The 18,159-nt window shown below is 35.0% G+C and overlaps 1 protein-coding gene across 4 annotated transcripts in view; it reads left to right on the top strand.

Annotated features, from left to right (window-relative positions):
• Window positions 1-18,159, top strand: part of NEK1 (NIMA related kinase 1) — a 230,289-nt gene that overhangs the window by 35,016 nt on the left and 177,114 nt on the right. For all 4 annotated transcript variants that reach the window (XM_047090703.1, XM_047090704.1, XM_047090701.1 and 1 more), the window contains exons 6-11: window positions 1,198-1,281; window positions 4,411-4,478; window positions 4,596-4,682; window positions 7,992-8,046; window positions 10,899-11,099; window positions 17,394-17,454. In XM_047090703.1, coding sequence (XP_046946659.1) covers window positions 1,198-1,281; window positions 4,411-4,478; window positions 4,596-4,682; window positions 7,992-8,046; window positions 10,899-11,099; window positions 17,394-17,454 — 556 coding nt within the window. The remainder of the gene's footprint in view (window positions 1-1,197; window positions 1,282-4,410; window positions 4,479-4,595; window positions 4,683-7,991; window positions 8,047-10,898; window positions 11,100-17,393; window positions 17,455-18,159) is intronic.

The raw sequence follows: 18,159 nt of genomic DNA, 5'->3' as shown, positions 1-18,159 counted from the left end.
GTATTTAGGTGTTTATATTTTTTTGCTTTGATGAACATTGCTGGGATAAACATCCTTTTACACATCCTTTTGTATTTGTGATACTGTATCTGTAGGACAAATTTGAAATTCCAATTGCTCTTTCAAATGGTATGTGAATTTAAAATTTTTACATACTTTTCCAAATGACTATAATTAACTTTCTCACAAACAAGGTATGCAAAGACTTATTTCCTCACATTCTGGCCAACCTTGTGTGTTATTTTATTTTTCTCAAGTTACAAAAGTGTCTTGTTTTATTTAGTATTATTAAAAAAATTTTTTATTAGTATTTTGTGTGTACATTTATTGGCTTATTTTTTCTCCATCATTTGCTTTTCTAGTCTTTTCTCCACTTCTTATTTTGACTGCCAGTATTTTTCTTAGTGATTTGGATGAACTTTTGCATATTACAGAATTAGCAATCTATCAATTATGTTGCAAGTATTTTCTTAAATAATTATTATACTCGATTATATATTTTGCCCTGCAGATGTTTTAAATTTTATATAGTGAACATGGTCAGTCTTTATTCTTGTAACTTATGGGTTTTAAGTCAGTTTTGAAAGTCCTTCAGTCAAAGATTATAGAAAATCAACCTCTATTTTCTTTTACCATCTTATAGTTTAATTTTTGCCTGTTTAAAAAAGCCATCTACTTGGAATTCTTTTGGTGTTAGGAACGAGATAGAAATTAAGCCCTTGTACTTTTAAGTAGCCAACTTCAGAGAGTATGTTTATATATGGTGAATGTGGAAAGAGATAAAACTCAGCTATGTCTTCCAAATTTCTAGCCTGATATTTTTCCCCTCGTGATTTTTATTTATGGAGAAAAAAGATGTATTTAAATATTAAGTCATTTACCCTCATAGTATTTTCATTTTTCACTCTTTTCTGGAAGTTTCTTTCTATATTCTGATTTATAAGAGATGCTTCAGTAGCAGTCTCTTACATTTTAAAGTCAGTATGGACCCTTGCACATAATATATCAGCTTGAATATCTACTTAATGTTAGTGACATTAATTACAGTAAAGTTAAAAATTGTAGACTAAGTTTCTTTTTTTAAGGACTTAGTTCCCTTCAACCCCAGATATTCCTGAATGCTTTTTTTTGGTTAAGAAAAGAATACTGTGAGATGTAAATTTTAAAAGAAATGACAAATCTGATTTTCCCTCTTAGATTTTGGATTGGTTTGTGCAGATATGTTTGGCCTTGAAACATGTACATGATCGAAAAATTCTTCATCGAGACATAAAGTCACAGGTATGATTATTCTGTCACTAATAACTTCTAAACGGATATGGACTTGGAGCCAGTGTTGTCATAGGCTAAAATTTTTGAAACTGATCCAGTCTGCATCGGATTATCGGTTCTCTCTTCACTGTTCTCCCTTCACTATAATACTAGATATCCTCCTTATATGCCTTCTGTTTTATAGCTCCTGCCTCCTTCCTATATCCTCCTTCTGGGTTTACTCTCATAATGATGGGAAAAAAACCAAAAAATAAATATGTGGAAGGTATATTTTGGGGGGATATTTTATTCCTGAAGATGACTTTTTTCCATTCTCTTACTTTAATGATAATTTGGATATAAACTTCTAGGCTGGAAATTTGTTTTCCTAAAGAACTTTGAAGATATTGCTCATTTGTCTCTTGGTCTCTAGTGTTGCTATTTAGGAATTTAGTCAGTGGTTTCTTACCCTGTTTTTTCTCTTTGGATGACTATACGATATTCTGTATGTCCCCATTGTTCTGAAATTTCATAGGGTTGTGCATTAGTGAAATTCAGTTTTTATTATGTTGTGTAGTTGAGAATGTATATTCACCTAGAAATGTTCTGCAAAATGTTTAGCAGAATTTTTTCAGATATTATTTCTCTATCATTACCTTCATGGTCTTCTGAATTATGTTTCTAGACCTATGTTGTAGCTTCTTAATCTAGCCCTTCCAAGTACCTTACTTGTTCTTTCACATTTTATTTCTTTGTCTCTCAGTTGCCTTCTAGGTGAATTTCTCAGCCTACTTTCAAGTTACCCAAATCCTTTTTTAATTTTGTCTAAACTGATACATATCTATTTACTTTTTATAATGACTATTTTTTTTCTCCAAGATTTCTAAATGGTTTTTCATATACCTCTGTTCTTAATCTGATTGGTTTTTATTTCATAATGTCTTGTTCTTTTTAAACGGATTTCTTTCATTTATCTCTTTGCAATTTTCTTTCTTTTTGTTTTTTAAAGATTTTATTTTTAAGTAATCTCTATACCCAACATGGGGCTCAAACTTACAACCCTAAGATCAAGAGTCACGTGCCCTAATGACTGAGCTATCCAGGCACCCCTCTCTTAGCTAAACATACTTATTTTAAAGTTTTTGTCACTTTTATAGAATTAATTCTGTCTGGAGTGAATTCTTGTTCTGATTATTTTATTGGCTTTTTTTTTTGGAAACTCTTTGTGAGAGATGTTTTGTCCCCATAGCTCACTCATCTGTGCATAGAGTTTCTTTCATGGATGCCCCACTGGGCTTTCTCAGTCCTCAGACTAGGTAGATCAGAGGGTATTTGTCTCCTGGTGTCAAGGCCATGTGTTTGTCTTACCTTCTTACACCTGTAGCCTCTTGTATAGCCTGATTGCCTCCGGATGTGTAGTAGGAAGAGAAGGATCTGTGATGGGAGCTTCATACCTCATCCTTCCCGTCCCCCAACTCTCTGCCACCTAATCCCAATTTCACCCCATTTTACTCCATCCCCCTCATCCCTGCTTTGTGTCATCTTTGACTGTGAACATGTGTCTGAGTCAAGTCTCCTAAATGATGTGGAGTTTAATTTATGTGCCACAAACTCCTGCCTTTACGGTTTGATAGAGCATTGGGGTTATATATTTATGGGGTTATATATTACCCAAATTAATTGGGTAAATTATTGGAAAATTTTAAGATTCTTTTGTTATATTTAGGCTAATTGGAATTTTTAGGCATTTTTTTTTTTTTAGTGGGGGAGTCTGGGTTCATTTATTTGAAGTTATATTGAGATATATTTCAAATACCTTAATATTCACCCACTGGAAATGTATTGTTCAGTGATTTTTAGTATATTCACAGAGTTTTTGAAACCATTACCATTCTCTAATTCTAGAACATTTTTTTATAACTTCAAAAAGAAACCCTGTACCATTAGCAATCGCTTTCCATTCCCTCTCTACCTAGACTCTGGAAACCACTAATTTACTTTCTTTCTCAATGGATTTGCCTGTTTCTGGACATTTTATATAAATGGAATCATAATATGTGACTTTGTGTATTGTAAGTGGGTTGTCTTTTGTTGCTAATGAATTGTAAGAGTTCTTTATTCTGGATACATGATTTGCAAATATTTTCTCCAGTTGTGTGGGTTGTCTGTTCATTTTTGATATAGTGTTCTTTGAACAAAAGTTTTTAATTTTGGTGAAGTCCACTTTATATTCTCTTCTTTGCTTGTGCTTTTGGTGTTATATTTAAGAAACCATTGCCCAACCCAATAACACAAAGACATACTCCCATATATTCCTCTAGCAGTCGTATAGTTTCAGTTCTTATATTTAGGAATCCATTTTGAGTTAATTTTTGTGTATGGTATAAGGACCTACATTCATTCTTTTGTATGTGGATATCCAGTTATTCCAGCTTTTTAAAAAACGTTTGTTTATGGGGCGCCTGGTTGGTGGCTCAGTTGGTTGTGTCCGACTTCGGCTCAGATCATGATCTCACGGTTCATGAGTTCAAGCCCTGCGTTGGGCTTTGTGCTGACAGCTCAGAGCCTGGAGCCTGTTTCGGATTCTGTGTGTGTCTCTCTCTCCTTCAAAAATAAACACTAAAAAAATTCAAAAAAATGTTTATTTTTTTTTTTTTTAATTTTTGTTTCAACATTTATTTATTTTTGGGACAGAGAGAGACAGAGCATGAACGGGGGAGGGGCAGAGAGAGAGGGAGACACAGAATTGGAAACAGGCTCCAGGCTCTGAGCCATCAGCCCAGAGCCCGACGCGGGGCTCGAACTCACGGACCGCGAGATCGTGACCTGGCTGAAGTCGGACGCTTAACCGACTGCGCCACCCAGGCGCCCCAAAAAAATGTTTATTTTTGAGAGAGAGAGCGAGCATGTGCGCGCAGGGGAGGGGCAGAGAGAGGGAGATAGAGGATCTGAGTGGGCTTCCATGCTGATAGCAGAGAGCCCATTGTGGGGCTCAAACTCACAAACCATGAGATCATGACGTGAGCTGAATTTGGATGCTTAACCGACTGAGCCACCCAGGCACCTCCCAGCTTTTTTTAAACTAGATTTGTTTTTGTGAAAAGAGTTGTCAGGACTGGACTGTAACAATATTTCTGGCTTTTTATATCTCTTAAACAGAACATATTTTTAACCAAAGATGGGACAATACAACTTGGAGATTTTGGAATCGCTAGAGTACTTAATAGGTAACATACTAATTTTAAACTTTGTTTTGATAAAATGTCCATGGTGGTGTATATGTTTTCATTTATAATATATTTTAGTATCTTAAGCTTCTCCAGTAATTTTTTTTTTTGTCGTAGTACTGTGGAACTGGCTCGAACTTGCATAGGGACCCCATACTACTTGTCACCTGAAATCTGTGAAAACAAACCTTACAATAATAAAAGGTATTTAAAATGATATTCATTACATGATATATTCCCTTTAAATCTTTCTCTTGTGCTGTATTTACTGACCTCAGGATATTATTGCAAAATCATTAATGCTTATAAAAATATATATGTAAGTATATATGTATATACATACACACACACACGCGTACACCCATTTTTTTACTATACAATGAGGGGGGATTGCAAATAAGTTATTTCATTGTCTTTCTAAAGGAACTATAGAAAGTGTCACCTTATTGTTTAAGTTATAATTGGAAATAGAGTATTTACTTTGGTCTTTGTAATAGCACTTCCTATTGAAATATCTAATAGTTAATATTTATTGAACAAATTATATGCCCGGCACTGGTTTGAATGCTTTCTATGTATTGACTCCTTTACTCTTCACAATAATCTAGTGAGTTGTAAGCATTAATTATTCCTCCTTTTCCTTGTAAGGAAGCCAAATGCAGAGAGAGAGAGGGAAAGCAACTTGCAAGTCCCAGGCATCTGGCTCCCAAGCCCAAATCCCTAATCATTGAGTTGTACTATGGCTAACAGATTGTAGAACATGTGACTGGGATGAAGAATTCTGCTGCTGAATTCTATTTACCATTTATTTTCTTTCTAACTGAAATATACTAGCCAAGAAATATTGGTCTTAAATTTGAAAGCAGGGGTACTTGGGTGGCTCAGTCACTTAAGTGACTGATTTTGGCTTAGGACATGATTTCGTGGTTCATGAGTTTGAGCCTGGGTTCGGGCTCTGCACTGACAGAAATAGCATTAAAATCTAAAATTACTTAAGCTCAGGGCACGGCTCAGTTGGTTAAGCATCCAACTTCTGATTTTGGCTCAGGTCACGATGTCACAGTTCGTGAGTTCAGGTCCTGCTTTGAGTTCCATGCTTGTTTGTGTGCATGCATGCTCTTTCTCTCTCAAAATAATAAGTAAATAAACTAAAAAAAACTTTGAAAGCACTCACAGAAGTTAAAAGGAAGAAAGCGATAGCTCCTTTTTTGGAGTGGGAAGGAACCTATGTTTGAAACCTGAGCACTTGAGACTGAGAACATTAATGTATTTTTTAAATGAATTTAAATTACAATAATCAGTCTAGTTCATGGAAAGTATTATTTAGTGTATATTCTTAATGATACTAGTATTTTCTTTGAGCTAAAGTAATTTTTTTAAGTTTATGTATTTATTTTGAGAGAGAGGGAGTGAGGGAGGGGCAGAGAGTAGGGGAGAGAGAGAATCCCAAACAGGCTCCTCTGCTCTCAGCATGGAGCCCAAAGCAGGGCTTGAACTCATGAACTGTGACATCATGACCTGAGCCAAAATGAGAAGCTGGATACTTAACCAGCTGACCCACGCATGTGCCCTGAAGTGATTTTAAACTTTAATGCTATTTCTGTATCTTATGAATAAGTCAACTGTGAAAAATATCAGTCTTTATCTTTAAATTAGGAATGTATTTAATCCTTTGGTGAATTAAAAAAAAATTTTTTTTAAACACTTTATTTATTTTTGAGAGACAGAGTGTGAGCGTGGGAATGGGAGAGAGAGAGAGACAGAGACACAGAATCTGAAGCAGGCTCCAGGCTCTGAGCACAGAGCACTGTCAGCACAGAGCCCGACACTGGGCTTGAACCCACCAACCATGAGATCATGACCCGAGCTGAAGTCAGAGGCTTAACCGACTGAGCCACCCGGGCGCCCTGAGAATTTTTTATTTTATTTATTTTTGAGACAGAGAGAGGCAGAGCATGAGCAGGGGAGGGGCAGAGAGAGAAGGAGACACAGAATCTGAAGTAGGCTCCAGGTTCTGAGCTGTTAGCACAGAGCGTGCCGCGGGGGCTTGAACTCATGGAGTGAGATCATGACCTGAGCTGAAGTCGGATGCTTAACCGACTGAGCCACCCAGGCGCCTGAGAATTTTTTATTTTAATGTTTATTTTTATTTTTGAGAGAGAGAGAGTGACCAAGTGTGAGCAGGGGAGGGGCAAGAGGGAGAATCTGAAGCAGGCTTCAGACTCCCAGCTGCAGCACAGAGCCCGACGCAGGCTCCAACTCAGGGTACCGTGAGATCATGACTTGAGCTGAAGTTGGACACTTAACCGACTAAGCCACCCAGGCACCCCTGAGTATTTTCTATAAAACTAATTTTGTGGGGAAAATAGTTTAAAAATGTCATGGATGAGCATTGTCAGTATACTTTAAAATTCATATTTTTCTAAATATGTTTTAAAGCATTTTTAAAATAGGATCATTAGTGTAATGGTTTTGATTATACATGTTACATGTACTAACATGTACAAGTTACTAAATGGCTTAATTACTATTCACATTTTTTTGCTAGTTGATTTTGAAACTAAATAAATTTTGGGGGTTACAGATTTATATTTGTAGCTTTTTGTGAGTTTAGTTAAAGGTAACTTCGGGATTTCAGTATTGGGTTTTCTTTTTTTCCAATAAGTTCAGCTTTCAGGAGTAGTGGTTTTTGTTTTTATTGACTACTAAGGGCAACTGTTGCTCTGAACTATGAGATTTTTATTTTTTCTTTTTAAAAATGGAAGGTAGCATTTATTTAATTATAAAAATATGTATAAAAGAGAGGAAGAAACTATAAAGGAGACATTATAACTAAGTCCTTAAGTTAAGATTAAGTAAATATATTTACCTTATATAATATTTCAGTTGGCTGTCCTATGTTTCAGATAAATTTGAGTAAATTAATATTTTCTTGTTTATCATGAAAACAGTATTTTGCTTTTATAAGATATAGATTTTTAATTTTATTATTTTTAAAACATGTTTATTTTGAGAAAGAGCACACACATGCATCTGGAGGTAGGGCAGGAGAGAGGGAAAAAGAGAATCCCGAGTAGGTCCTGTATTGTCAGCGTTATCCTGATGTGGGGTGGGGCCCGATCCCATGAACCTCGAAATCATGACTTGGGATGAAATCAAGAGTCGGATGCCCAACTGAGCCTCCCAGGTGCCCCTTATATTTTTTTAAATCATGGTATTCATAAATAATTGAATAAAATAACTAGAATATTCATGAAATTTACTGATTTTGTTCTTTTAAATATTACATTTCTTTAATAAAACTTTAAAATAATTGCTTGGGCAACTGCTTCTTCTAATCTGGGATAGCTACTTTTATCATTTGGATATGGTTGAAATTTTGAGTTTTAAAGGATATATTTTATGGAACATATATTTTTGGAAAGCATTTTCATTTTGCTTTTGTTTCCTTTAAATAAAAAAAAATTTAAACTCTGATACTTAGAGAAAATTTCTCATTTTTCCCTTTTCTAGTGACATTTGGGCTCTGGGGTGTGTCCTGTACGAAATGTGCACACTTAAACATGCAGTAAGTAGAAGTTTCTGAAATATTTTAAAAATTATGTCCTGACATACCTATAATATTTCTATATTTTAAAAATCATATGCCATCTTTCAGGGGGCCCACTTGTACTGGAAATTCTTCTCTGTCAGTTTTTAAATTTCTCATCTTTCAAGTGTAAATTTAAATAGATTTTCCTTTAATATATACATATATTACATATGTATGTTATATATTTATTATTATAATAGGTATATCATACTTTTTTTTACAGGAAATTATTCCTAATGAGAAAAACAAATTTGCTGTCTTTTTAATGTTACATTCATATATGAATTTGGTATTTTAGCTTATTTATTTCATCTTGGTGATTTCTCTCAAAACACCCAAATTATTTGAGTTTGGAATTGAAATTGAAGAACAATTTTTTACCATATTCATTGAGGGATTTTATCAATTCAAATGCTCTTTAATTAAAATTTTTATTTTTTAGACTTTGTTGAGATGGCACATAATACTCCCAAAAGGGGGAGTTTTTGTCTTAAATAAGTTGAGTTTTAGCCACTTTCCATTTCAAAATTTTCCTCTTTAAAAATGCTCCCCCCATTAAACAGTAATGTATTTTCATTACAGAAAACTTAAGAAAATAGATAAAAATAGAAAGAAGTGAATGAATATCAAAAGCAGTTCCTCGGGGCGCCTGGGTGGCGCAGTCGGTTAAGCGTCCGACTTCAGCCAGGTCACGATCTCGCGGTCCGGGAGTTCGAGCCCCGCGTCGGGCTCTGGGCTGATGGCTCGGAGCCTGGAGTCTGTTTCCGATTCTGTGTCTCCCTCTCTCTCTGCCCCTCCCCCGTTCATGCTCTGTCTCGCTCTGTCCCAAAAATAAATAAAAAACGTTGAAAAAAAAAAAATTAAAAAAAAAAAAAAAAAAAAAAAAAAAAAAAAAAAAAAAAAAAAAGCAGTTCCTCTAATTGGTAATAAGTACTTGTAATATTTTGTTGTTTCCTTCCAGGCTTTCTTCTACGTTAATTTTTAAAAGGATTTTTTTCTCTCTGTCTAAAGTGTGATTATATTGTATAAGCAGTTTTATAGCCTTGTTTGTATTTCCTGATATTATTTGGGGGGTTTTTTGTTGTTGTGTTTTTTAATGATTGCACACTCTTCTACTGTATTGTCTTAGCTGTTATTTTTCTTTCTCAAGGTAAAAAAGCATAGGCTGCCAAAGTGATGTGGAATGGTAGTTATCAGATCTGTATTTGAAAGAATTGGTCAGTTTTTCTGACATAACAGTCATTTTAGGTCTAACTCAGTGCATTTTCTTTCATTTTTCATCTACATTGTTCTGTCACCGTTGCTTCTGTATTTTGGAGCTATTTACACTTAAGTAGACACATGAAGTTAAGTAATTCACTCACCTTTATGAAAAAAGCTTGTCAGTTAAGAGATAAATGAAAATTGATTGTAGGGAAGGAATAATTTATCATTCTGCATTTAGAATTCCTTCTTAGGTACATAGATATTTCTAGATATTTCTAAATTTCTATTTGAATTGTACTCAAATTTTAATAACCTGAATATCATATTGTAATTGTCTAGGAGAATTCAACATTTAACAGAACGTTTTTATACTTGGTATAATTATCAATACCTAATTTATAGCAAGTTTTGTTTTGTTAACGTGTACGTTAAGAACATGTTACAGTGTGTAACTATTCTATACTATTTTAGCAGAGATATCAAAAGCTTAATTTTACTTTGAAAATGAAAATTAAATCTTTAGATTTTAAACTGCCCTCTTTTTTTTTTTTAATTTCAGTTAGAGTTTATAGTGTGTTTACTCTTTTTTTTTAATTTTTTGTTTTTAATGTTTATTATTGAGAGATAGAGCATAGGAGGGGCAGAGACAGGAGAAGACACAGAATCCGAAGCAGGCTCCAGGCTCTGAGCTGTCAGCACAAGAGCCTGACGTGGGGCTCAAACTCACAAACTGTGAGATCATGACCTGAGCTGAAGTGAGATGCTTAACTGACTGAGCCACCCAGGCAACTCTGTTTACTCTTTTTTTTTTTAGTTTAGTTATTTATTTAGAGAGAGACAGAGACAGTGCAGATGGGGAAGGGCAGAGAGATGGAGAGAGACAGTCCCAAGCATGCTGCCAGTGCAGAACCTGATGTGGGGCCTGAACCCACGAAACTACCAGATCATGACCTGAGCCAAAACCAAGAGTCAGATGCTTAACTGACTGACCCACCCAGGGGCCCCTATTGTGTTTACTCTTAAGATATATACTATTCCCATTGATATGGCTTATATTCCTCTTTGGAATATTTGCCACATTGCTGCTTACATGGCTTTTGGAAGTATCACACAGTTCATAATAATGAGCAGTGTTTAAAAGGAAAGTAATTAGTATTTTTATTTATTATATTTTTCTCAGATATTGTCATTTCGTAGTTAATTTCCTTTCCCAGTTACTGCAACAAGACACAGATAGGCAGGTCTTAAATGAAGACTACAAGGTTTGTTTGTTTTTGTCTTTATTATTATTCTTATGTTTTTATAAAATCTTTAATACCTTTATTCCATCTTTCAGTGTGTTGAATAAGTAAAAATTAATCTTTTAACAAGTTATGATGTTTTATGAGGACTATTAGTCTCTTTTAAGTATGTTTGTAAATAACCAAGTGAACTTTGTTCTGAATAACATATGCTAATATATACATATATGTACATATATATTCTGATTAAAATATTTGTAATATAGTTCTGTTCTTTAGGAAAAGAACTATTTCTCATTGTTTATTCCTATTTTCAATTTATGTTTATGTATGTATGTTTATGTATGTATGTTTCATACATGTTTATTTTCTGGATTTTAGTTTGAAGCTGGCAGTATGAAAAACCTGGTACTGAAGATAATATCTGGATCTTTTCCACCTGTGTCTTTACATTATTCTTATGATCTCCGCAATTTACTCTCTCAGTTATTTAAAAGAAATCCTAGGGATAGACCATCAGTCAACTCCATATTGGAGAAAGGTTTTATAGCCAAACGCATTGAAAAGTTTCTCTCACCTCAGGTATGTGTTTTTTGTTTTTGTTTTTACTTTAAAATAGTAAGATTATGGTGCTTAATTAGGACATGGCCTATGTTTTGTGGAGAGCACAGCACAATTATGGAAGATCGAAGTAGCTTTTTCAAATTATCCTGGAGTCACCTTTCTTTCCATTTTCATACAGTTCTTCCCCTTTGTATTTGTTTTCTAGTTGTGAATCTGTGGTAGAGAAAACATTCCTCCTGTGTTCCTCTTACCAGTTAATTTTTACACTTCCAGTCACCAAATGTGTGGTTGTTTCTCCCACACCAAGCAATTCTGCAACATAGCTGGGTGTCCTGAAATTTAGTTCAGTCTGGTGCTGTCTACCTGGAGATGTATATCATCATATCCCACAGATTAAGGGCTCAGTTCCCCAAGACTGCCCTGCTTCTGAAGCCAATGGCAAGTTCACGTTGTCACCTGTGCTTTTGACTGACCAGCTATAAATCAGAGGTTCCCACAACCCCCTCCTCTGGTTTGGTTACTAGAGTGGTTCACAGAATTCAGAGAAATATTTACTTAAGTTTACCAGTTTATTGTAAAGGAATACTAACTATAAAGGATACAGATGAACAGCCAGGTGAAGGGATACATAGGGAAAGGTCTGAAAGTGTCCTGAGTGCAGGAGCTTCTCTTCAGTGAAACAGATGTGTCACCCTGCTGGCATAGTCACCAACACAGAAGCTATCTGAATCCTGTCGTTTAGATTTTTTATGGAGGCTTTATTATGTAGACATGATTGATTAAATCATTGCCCCTTAGTGTTTGATTCAACCTCTAGTCCCTTTCCTCCCCCGGAGAGGAGTAGGAATGAGAGTTCCAACACTCTAATCACGAGGCAGATTTCCCTGGCAATCAGCTTCCATTCTGAGGGGCTTTCTAGATGGCACCTCATTAACATAAATTCTGAAGTGTACTTGAAAGGGGCTTGTTAAGGGATATAGGAGTACTGATGCATAGGGGCACTTGTGCCCCAATGTTTATAGTAGCACTCTCAACAATAGCCAAATTACGGAAAGAGCCTAAATGTCCATCAACTGATGAATGGATAAAGAAATTGTGGTTTAGATACACAATGGAGTACTATATGGCAATGAGAAAGAATGAAATATGGCCCTTTGTAGCAATGTGGACGGAACTGGAGAGTGTTATGCTAAGTGAAATAAGCCATACAGAGAAAGACAGATAACATATGTTTTCACTCTTATGTGGATCCTGAGAAACTTAACAGGAACCCATGGGGGAGGGGAAGGAAAAAGAAAGAAAAAAGAGAGGTTAGAGTGGGAGAGAGCCAAAGCATAAGAGATTCTTAAAAAATGAGAACAAACTGAGGGTTGATGGGGGGTGGGAGGGAGGGAAGGGTGGTGATGGGTATTGAGGAGGGCATCTTTTGGGATGAGCACTGGGTGTTGTATGGAAACCAATTTGACAATAAATTTCATACATTTAAAAAAAAAAAAAAAGAAAGAAAGGGGCTTGTTAGTGGGAATGCAAGCTGGTGCAGGCACTCTGGAAAACAGTATGGAGGTTCCTCAAAAAATAGACTAAAAATAGAACTACCCTTTCTCCTCATTGAAAACTTAGGATATTTTCTTGAAGTAATATGATCAGTGACATTTATATTTGTAAACCAGAAGCCTATGCTTCAGCAAAAAAAAAAAAAAAAAAAAAAAGGAAACTGTATTATATTAAACTCATGAGCCATTCAATGTTTAAGTTCTGTGAACATTCCATGTACTTTCACATTCATGATGTTCTACCATGCTGTTTGCGCTGTAGGATCCTACATGCCTTGTTAACATAAAATCCCCAGTGTGGCATAAAATAAATGTCTCTTGTGTTTGTGGCAGTGTGATGAGGAAAAAAAAAAAAAAGAACTACCCTGTGACCTAGCAATTGCACTACTAGGCATTTATCCAAGGTGTGCTGTTTCGAAGGGACACATGCACCTCCATGTTTATAGCAGCACTATCAACAATAGCCAAAGTATGGACAGAGCCCAAATGTCCATCGATGGATGAATGGATAAATAAGATGTGGTATATATATACAATGGAGTATTACTCGGCAATCAAAAAGAATGAAATCTTGCCATTTGCAACTACGTGGATGGAACTGGGGGGTATTATGCTAAGTGAAATTAGTCAGAGAAAGACAAAAATCATATGACTTCACTCGTATGAGGACTTCAAGAGACAAAATAGGTGAACATAAGGGAAGGGAAATAAAAATAATATAAAAACAGGGAGGAGGACAAAACAGAAGAGACTCATAAATATGGAGACCAAACTGAGGGCTACTGGAGAGGTTGTGGGAGGGGGGATGGGCTAAATGGGTAAGGGGCACTAAGGAATCTACTCCTGACATGATTGTTGCATTATATGCTAACTAATTTGGATTTAGTAAATTTAAAAAAATTAAAAAAAAATGCAGTACAATATTAAAAATAAAAGAAAGGGGCTTGTTAGGCATAACAAAAGACACCTTTATCCTTTTTGGATTTTGATACCTTTATTCTTAACCACTTAGGTACTTTAAGAGTTTTAGGAGCTGTGTGCCAGGAACTGGACACCGAATATTTATTTCTTAATATAAATCACCATATCACAAAATTATCCCTCTGTCTCAGGTTTCTGTTATTGTATTTTCCAATTATTTTATCATGGTACAATGTGCATAACATAAAATGCATCATTGGATGCCCTGTTTAGTGGTATTAAATAGACTTTCACTTTGATTTAGTGCCACCATTCATCTTCACAGCTCTTCACCTTGTAGAACAAACTCATTGCCCAATAACTCCTGTTCCCCTCTTCCACAATTCCTGGCAGCTGCCTGTCTACTCTCTGTCTTCTTGGGTTTCTAGCTGTAAACTTATTATTAAAAAAAAATTTAAATCCAGTATAGTTAACACACACAGTGTTATTATTAATTTTATGTGTATGATATAGCAATTCAATGATTCTGTACAATAGTGCTCATCAAGATGGGTGTACTCTTAATCACTTCACCTATTTCACCCACCCCCACCTACCTCCCTTCTGGTAACCGTCTCTAACTGTAAAATTATTAAACCTTTCTGTGCCTTACTTTACTGACCTGTAAACAATCGGATTATAAACATATCTGCATCATGAGGTGGTTATTTTAAAAAATCTTAATTTTTTTAAAGAATTAAAAAAATGATAATGTTTGTAAACTGCTTACTGTCTAGCATGTAGTAAGTGCTCAATATATTCAATATAAAATATCAATATATTGTTTTATTATACTAATGTAAATATATTAATATCAAGTTATATGATTATATTCTATTTAATAATTCTTGGAAACCGTTCTGTGGGCATTTGTATGTATAATAGATTGTGGACTCATGATTTTTTTCTCTATTACTCACATATAGATGTGTAATAAATACTTATTGAGTTGAACTAAAATTTTAATTTGATGGGATTTGTTAAATATTTATATCAAATCAATTAGCACAGGTTATTAATATAATTTCCTGAAACTGCAATTATTTTATATTAAGTATTCGTATGGCCTATGTTAATTTAAATGACCACTGTTAAACTCTTTTTTTTTAATGCTTATTTATTTGTTTGGGGGGGGTGCATAACTGAGGGAGTGGCAGAGAGAATCCCAAGCAGGCTCCACACTTTCAGGGCAGAACCAGATGGTGGGGCTAGATGTCATGAACTGTGAGATGACCTGAGCTGAATTGAGTGAGATGCTTAACTGACTGAGCCACCCAGGTGCCTGTTAAAATCTTCTGTAAATCACATACCTAGCAAAGTCATAGTTTTATTACATTTTTTTAATTAAAAAAAATTTTAAGTGTTTATTTTAGAGAGAGAGAGAGTGTGTGTGTGCCTGAGAAAGGGAGGAGAAGAGAGAGAGGGAGACAGAGAATCTGAAGCAGGCCCTGCATTGTTAGTGCAAGGCCTGATGTGGGGCTTGAACCCATAAGCTGTGAGATCATGACCTGAGCAGAAGTCAGATGCTCAACCAGCTGAACCACCCAGGCACCCCTTATTGCCTTTTTTTTTTAAATAAGTTTATTTATTTATTTTGAGACAGAGCGAGAGAGGGGCAGAGAAAGAGGGAGAGAGAGAATCCCAAGCAGCCTCCACACTGTGAACACGAGGCTGATGGTGGGGCTCAGACTCACAAACCATGAGATTATGACCCCAGCCAAAACCAAGAGTCGGATGCTTAACCGACTGAGCCACCCAGGCACCCCTAGTTTTATTACTTTTATGTACTCATGAGATAACTATCCATATTCTCTGGCTTAATAGAACATCTGTGTGAACAAATAATTTTCAGAAAACAGGTGTGGATTTAACTATTCCTACAAGGAGAATACATTAGTAATCAAGAAAGCCAGTTAAAATGTGTAGATTGAAGGTTACTTATATAGGATATAGCAAGAATCTCTGAAATGTAGGTGTCTTATAATACTCCTTTGTTATAAATAACATTTTCAAGGATGATTTATGATGCAATATACTATTGCTTTTTGCACCTACTTCATTGAATCTTGCTGCAGTTTCCCCCCACCCCCACCCCACCCCACCCCATCCCAAAACCAGTGGTTAGGACATGCAGTGTCAAGCACTAGAATTCAACTAGCCAGCAATGAAAGAAAATATTCAAGCCTAGTATGTCAAGATTTATAATATGGAAAGAAAAAAAAAAGCAGATTATGATTATTAACAAGTAGAATATTGGATAGTATGTGTTTAGTATATGTATAGCTTCTTGTTGCTATTTAGATATCACTTAGATTTCATTTTTCATGAAAGCTCTTCTTTGATTCCTAAGGTCTCTTTTCTGCTATATATCACTAGTTCAGTATTCTAGTGAGAAAGTTTATAATACATGTTTTATGGCTTAAACTTTGAAACAATTTATGAGCTTTTTTATATGAACTACAATAATATTCTGTAGGGTTTTTTTTTTTTAATCTCTTCTTACTTCTCTATCTACCATCAGCCAAGGTTTAATAGGACTTAATTCTCAATCTTGCACACCCTGGAAGAAGCTTGACAAATCATAGTTAAACTCTACTTCATTAGGAGTATAGGTGCTGTCCAATAGTGCTTTCTGTGATGGGAGTATTTTATATATGCATTGTCCATTATTGTAGCCACCAGCCATATGTGGTTATTGAACAGTTAGGATGTGCCTAGTGTGACCAATGGGTTGAATTTTAAGTTGTATTTATTTAAATTGTTAATCTAAATAACTACATATGGGTGGCAACTATGTTGGATAGCACAGCATAGAGATTTCAGAATCTTCTCGGGTTGTATATGCCACATCTCTTAGTTCATATTGCATTCACACAAAAAAGTAAAACTCACATTCAAGCAGTGAAAGAAACTTGCCCGGTTTGGGGCAAGTTGGAGTTCGTAAGTCACCCATTTTTTTTCTACGAAAAAGGAAGGGACAAAATGCAAATGTTCAGAAGAGAATATATATTTACACAGTTGCTCTGAATTGCCTATGAACCAGACCTTCACTTAATTTAATTTATCTTTTGGTGAAGTGGTTCTCAAGGTTCAGCATACATAAAAAATCATTTGGAAGACATTGGTAGGTCCCATTGCTATAATTTCTATTTTAGTGATTCTGAGGTGGGAGAGCCTGAGGATTTCCACTATTGAATACGTCCCCAGTGGTGCCATTTCTGCCAGTATGAGATTGAAAACTGCTATATGGGAATCCTTAATGGGACAGATGACCATCTCAGTCATGGTTTTTTTGCCTGTTGGAGCTTCTGTTCCACTGCTACTGTGGAACTGTTTTCTCCAGGAGGCCTCATTTCTCTTAAAGAGAAAATTCACTTGCTCTCCCCTACCCCACCCAGTAAGAAACAAAACAGACTGAAAATTGAGTTAAATCTTTGTTGACATCATTGTTTTGCACTTAAAGAGGGAAAAAAAATTAGTGAGAGAAAATGACTTCAGGAAATGTGATTTTTGGTTCTCAAAATATGCTTATGAATGCTAGGGAATAAAGTATTAGAGTATTTTAGTAATAGTAAAAAGACATATATGTTGAATTATGTAAGAATTTTGTAAGAGTGGAAGGGAATTAGCATGAGATGAATTTGGTGAATGGGTTACTTAGGTTTAGTAAGTATAGTTTATCTGATAGCATATTTGTGACTGAAAAAGGGAGAAAATGTAATCTGATTAATGGATAGGTTTCTTGTTTTGGCAACTTAACATCTTTTCTAACTTTTTCTTTGTCCTCTTTCAATCTAAGCTTATAGCAGAAGAATTTTGTCTAAAAACATTTTCCAAGTTTGGAGTGCAGCCTATACCAGGTAAGTGAAATTAATGTGAATCCAAACAGGTATGTTTGCAGTAATTAATACACTGATGCTAATTAGTAATTCTCTCTAATTGTATTAGAGATATACGTAGGTATAATAAGTTGGGATAATTGTAGATAACTTTAATTCAGGGGAAATGCATCTTTAAATTATTTTTGAGAGACGACAATATATAACACTTTCTGATGAATTAATAACAAAATTTCCATTTCTTGTCTGCCTTATTTAATGAAATCTATCTTGAAATTGTCCTTCTTAGCTGCTGTTCTAAGATTGTTGTAGAATGCTGTAAAATGTCTTAGGTGTACATCTTTATGTAATATATTTTTCTTTGAGAAATACTTCATATTCTAAAATTTTTAAAAAGTAAGTTAATATGAAGTTGGGTACCTTACCAGCGATAATTTTCTTTTAAATGTGGCCAACAGCAGCAGAATATTTATAAGAATATTTATAAGTGGGTATGGTTATGTACTATGTGTATGTATATTTGTATGCAAAGGACACTGTATTTCTTCTTCATAGAATGATACCGGAATGGATTTCTAAAGTCAGTGGAAGTTATGTAAGATTTGAAGAGTATATTGTTTTTCAAACATAATGCTTTGTGTGTCTCCATTTTGAGTTTGAGTCAGTTACTAGAAAAAAATACCCTATTATAAAACTGAGCCCATGGAAGCTGGAAGTGGGATGGCA

The sequence above is a fragment of the Lynx rufus genome, unplaced genomic scaffold (genome assembly GCF_022079265.1).
Source record: "Lynx rufus isolate CCGP_SWC_20201006 ecotype Redwood Valley unplaced genomic scaffold, mLynRuf1.p SCAF_3, whole genome shotgun sequence".
NCBI classification, from domain to species: Eukaryota; Metazoa; Chordata; class Mammalia; order Carnivora; family Felidae; genus Lynx; species Lynx rufus.
Note: the sequence above shows the minus strand (reverse complement) of the source record. Positions and strands in the feature narration are given on the sequence as shown.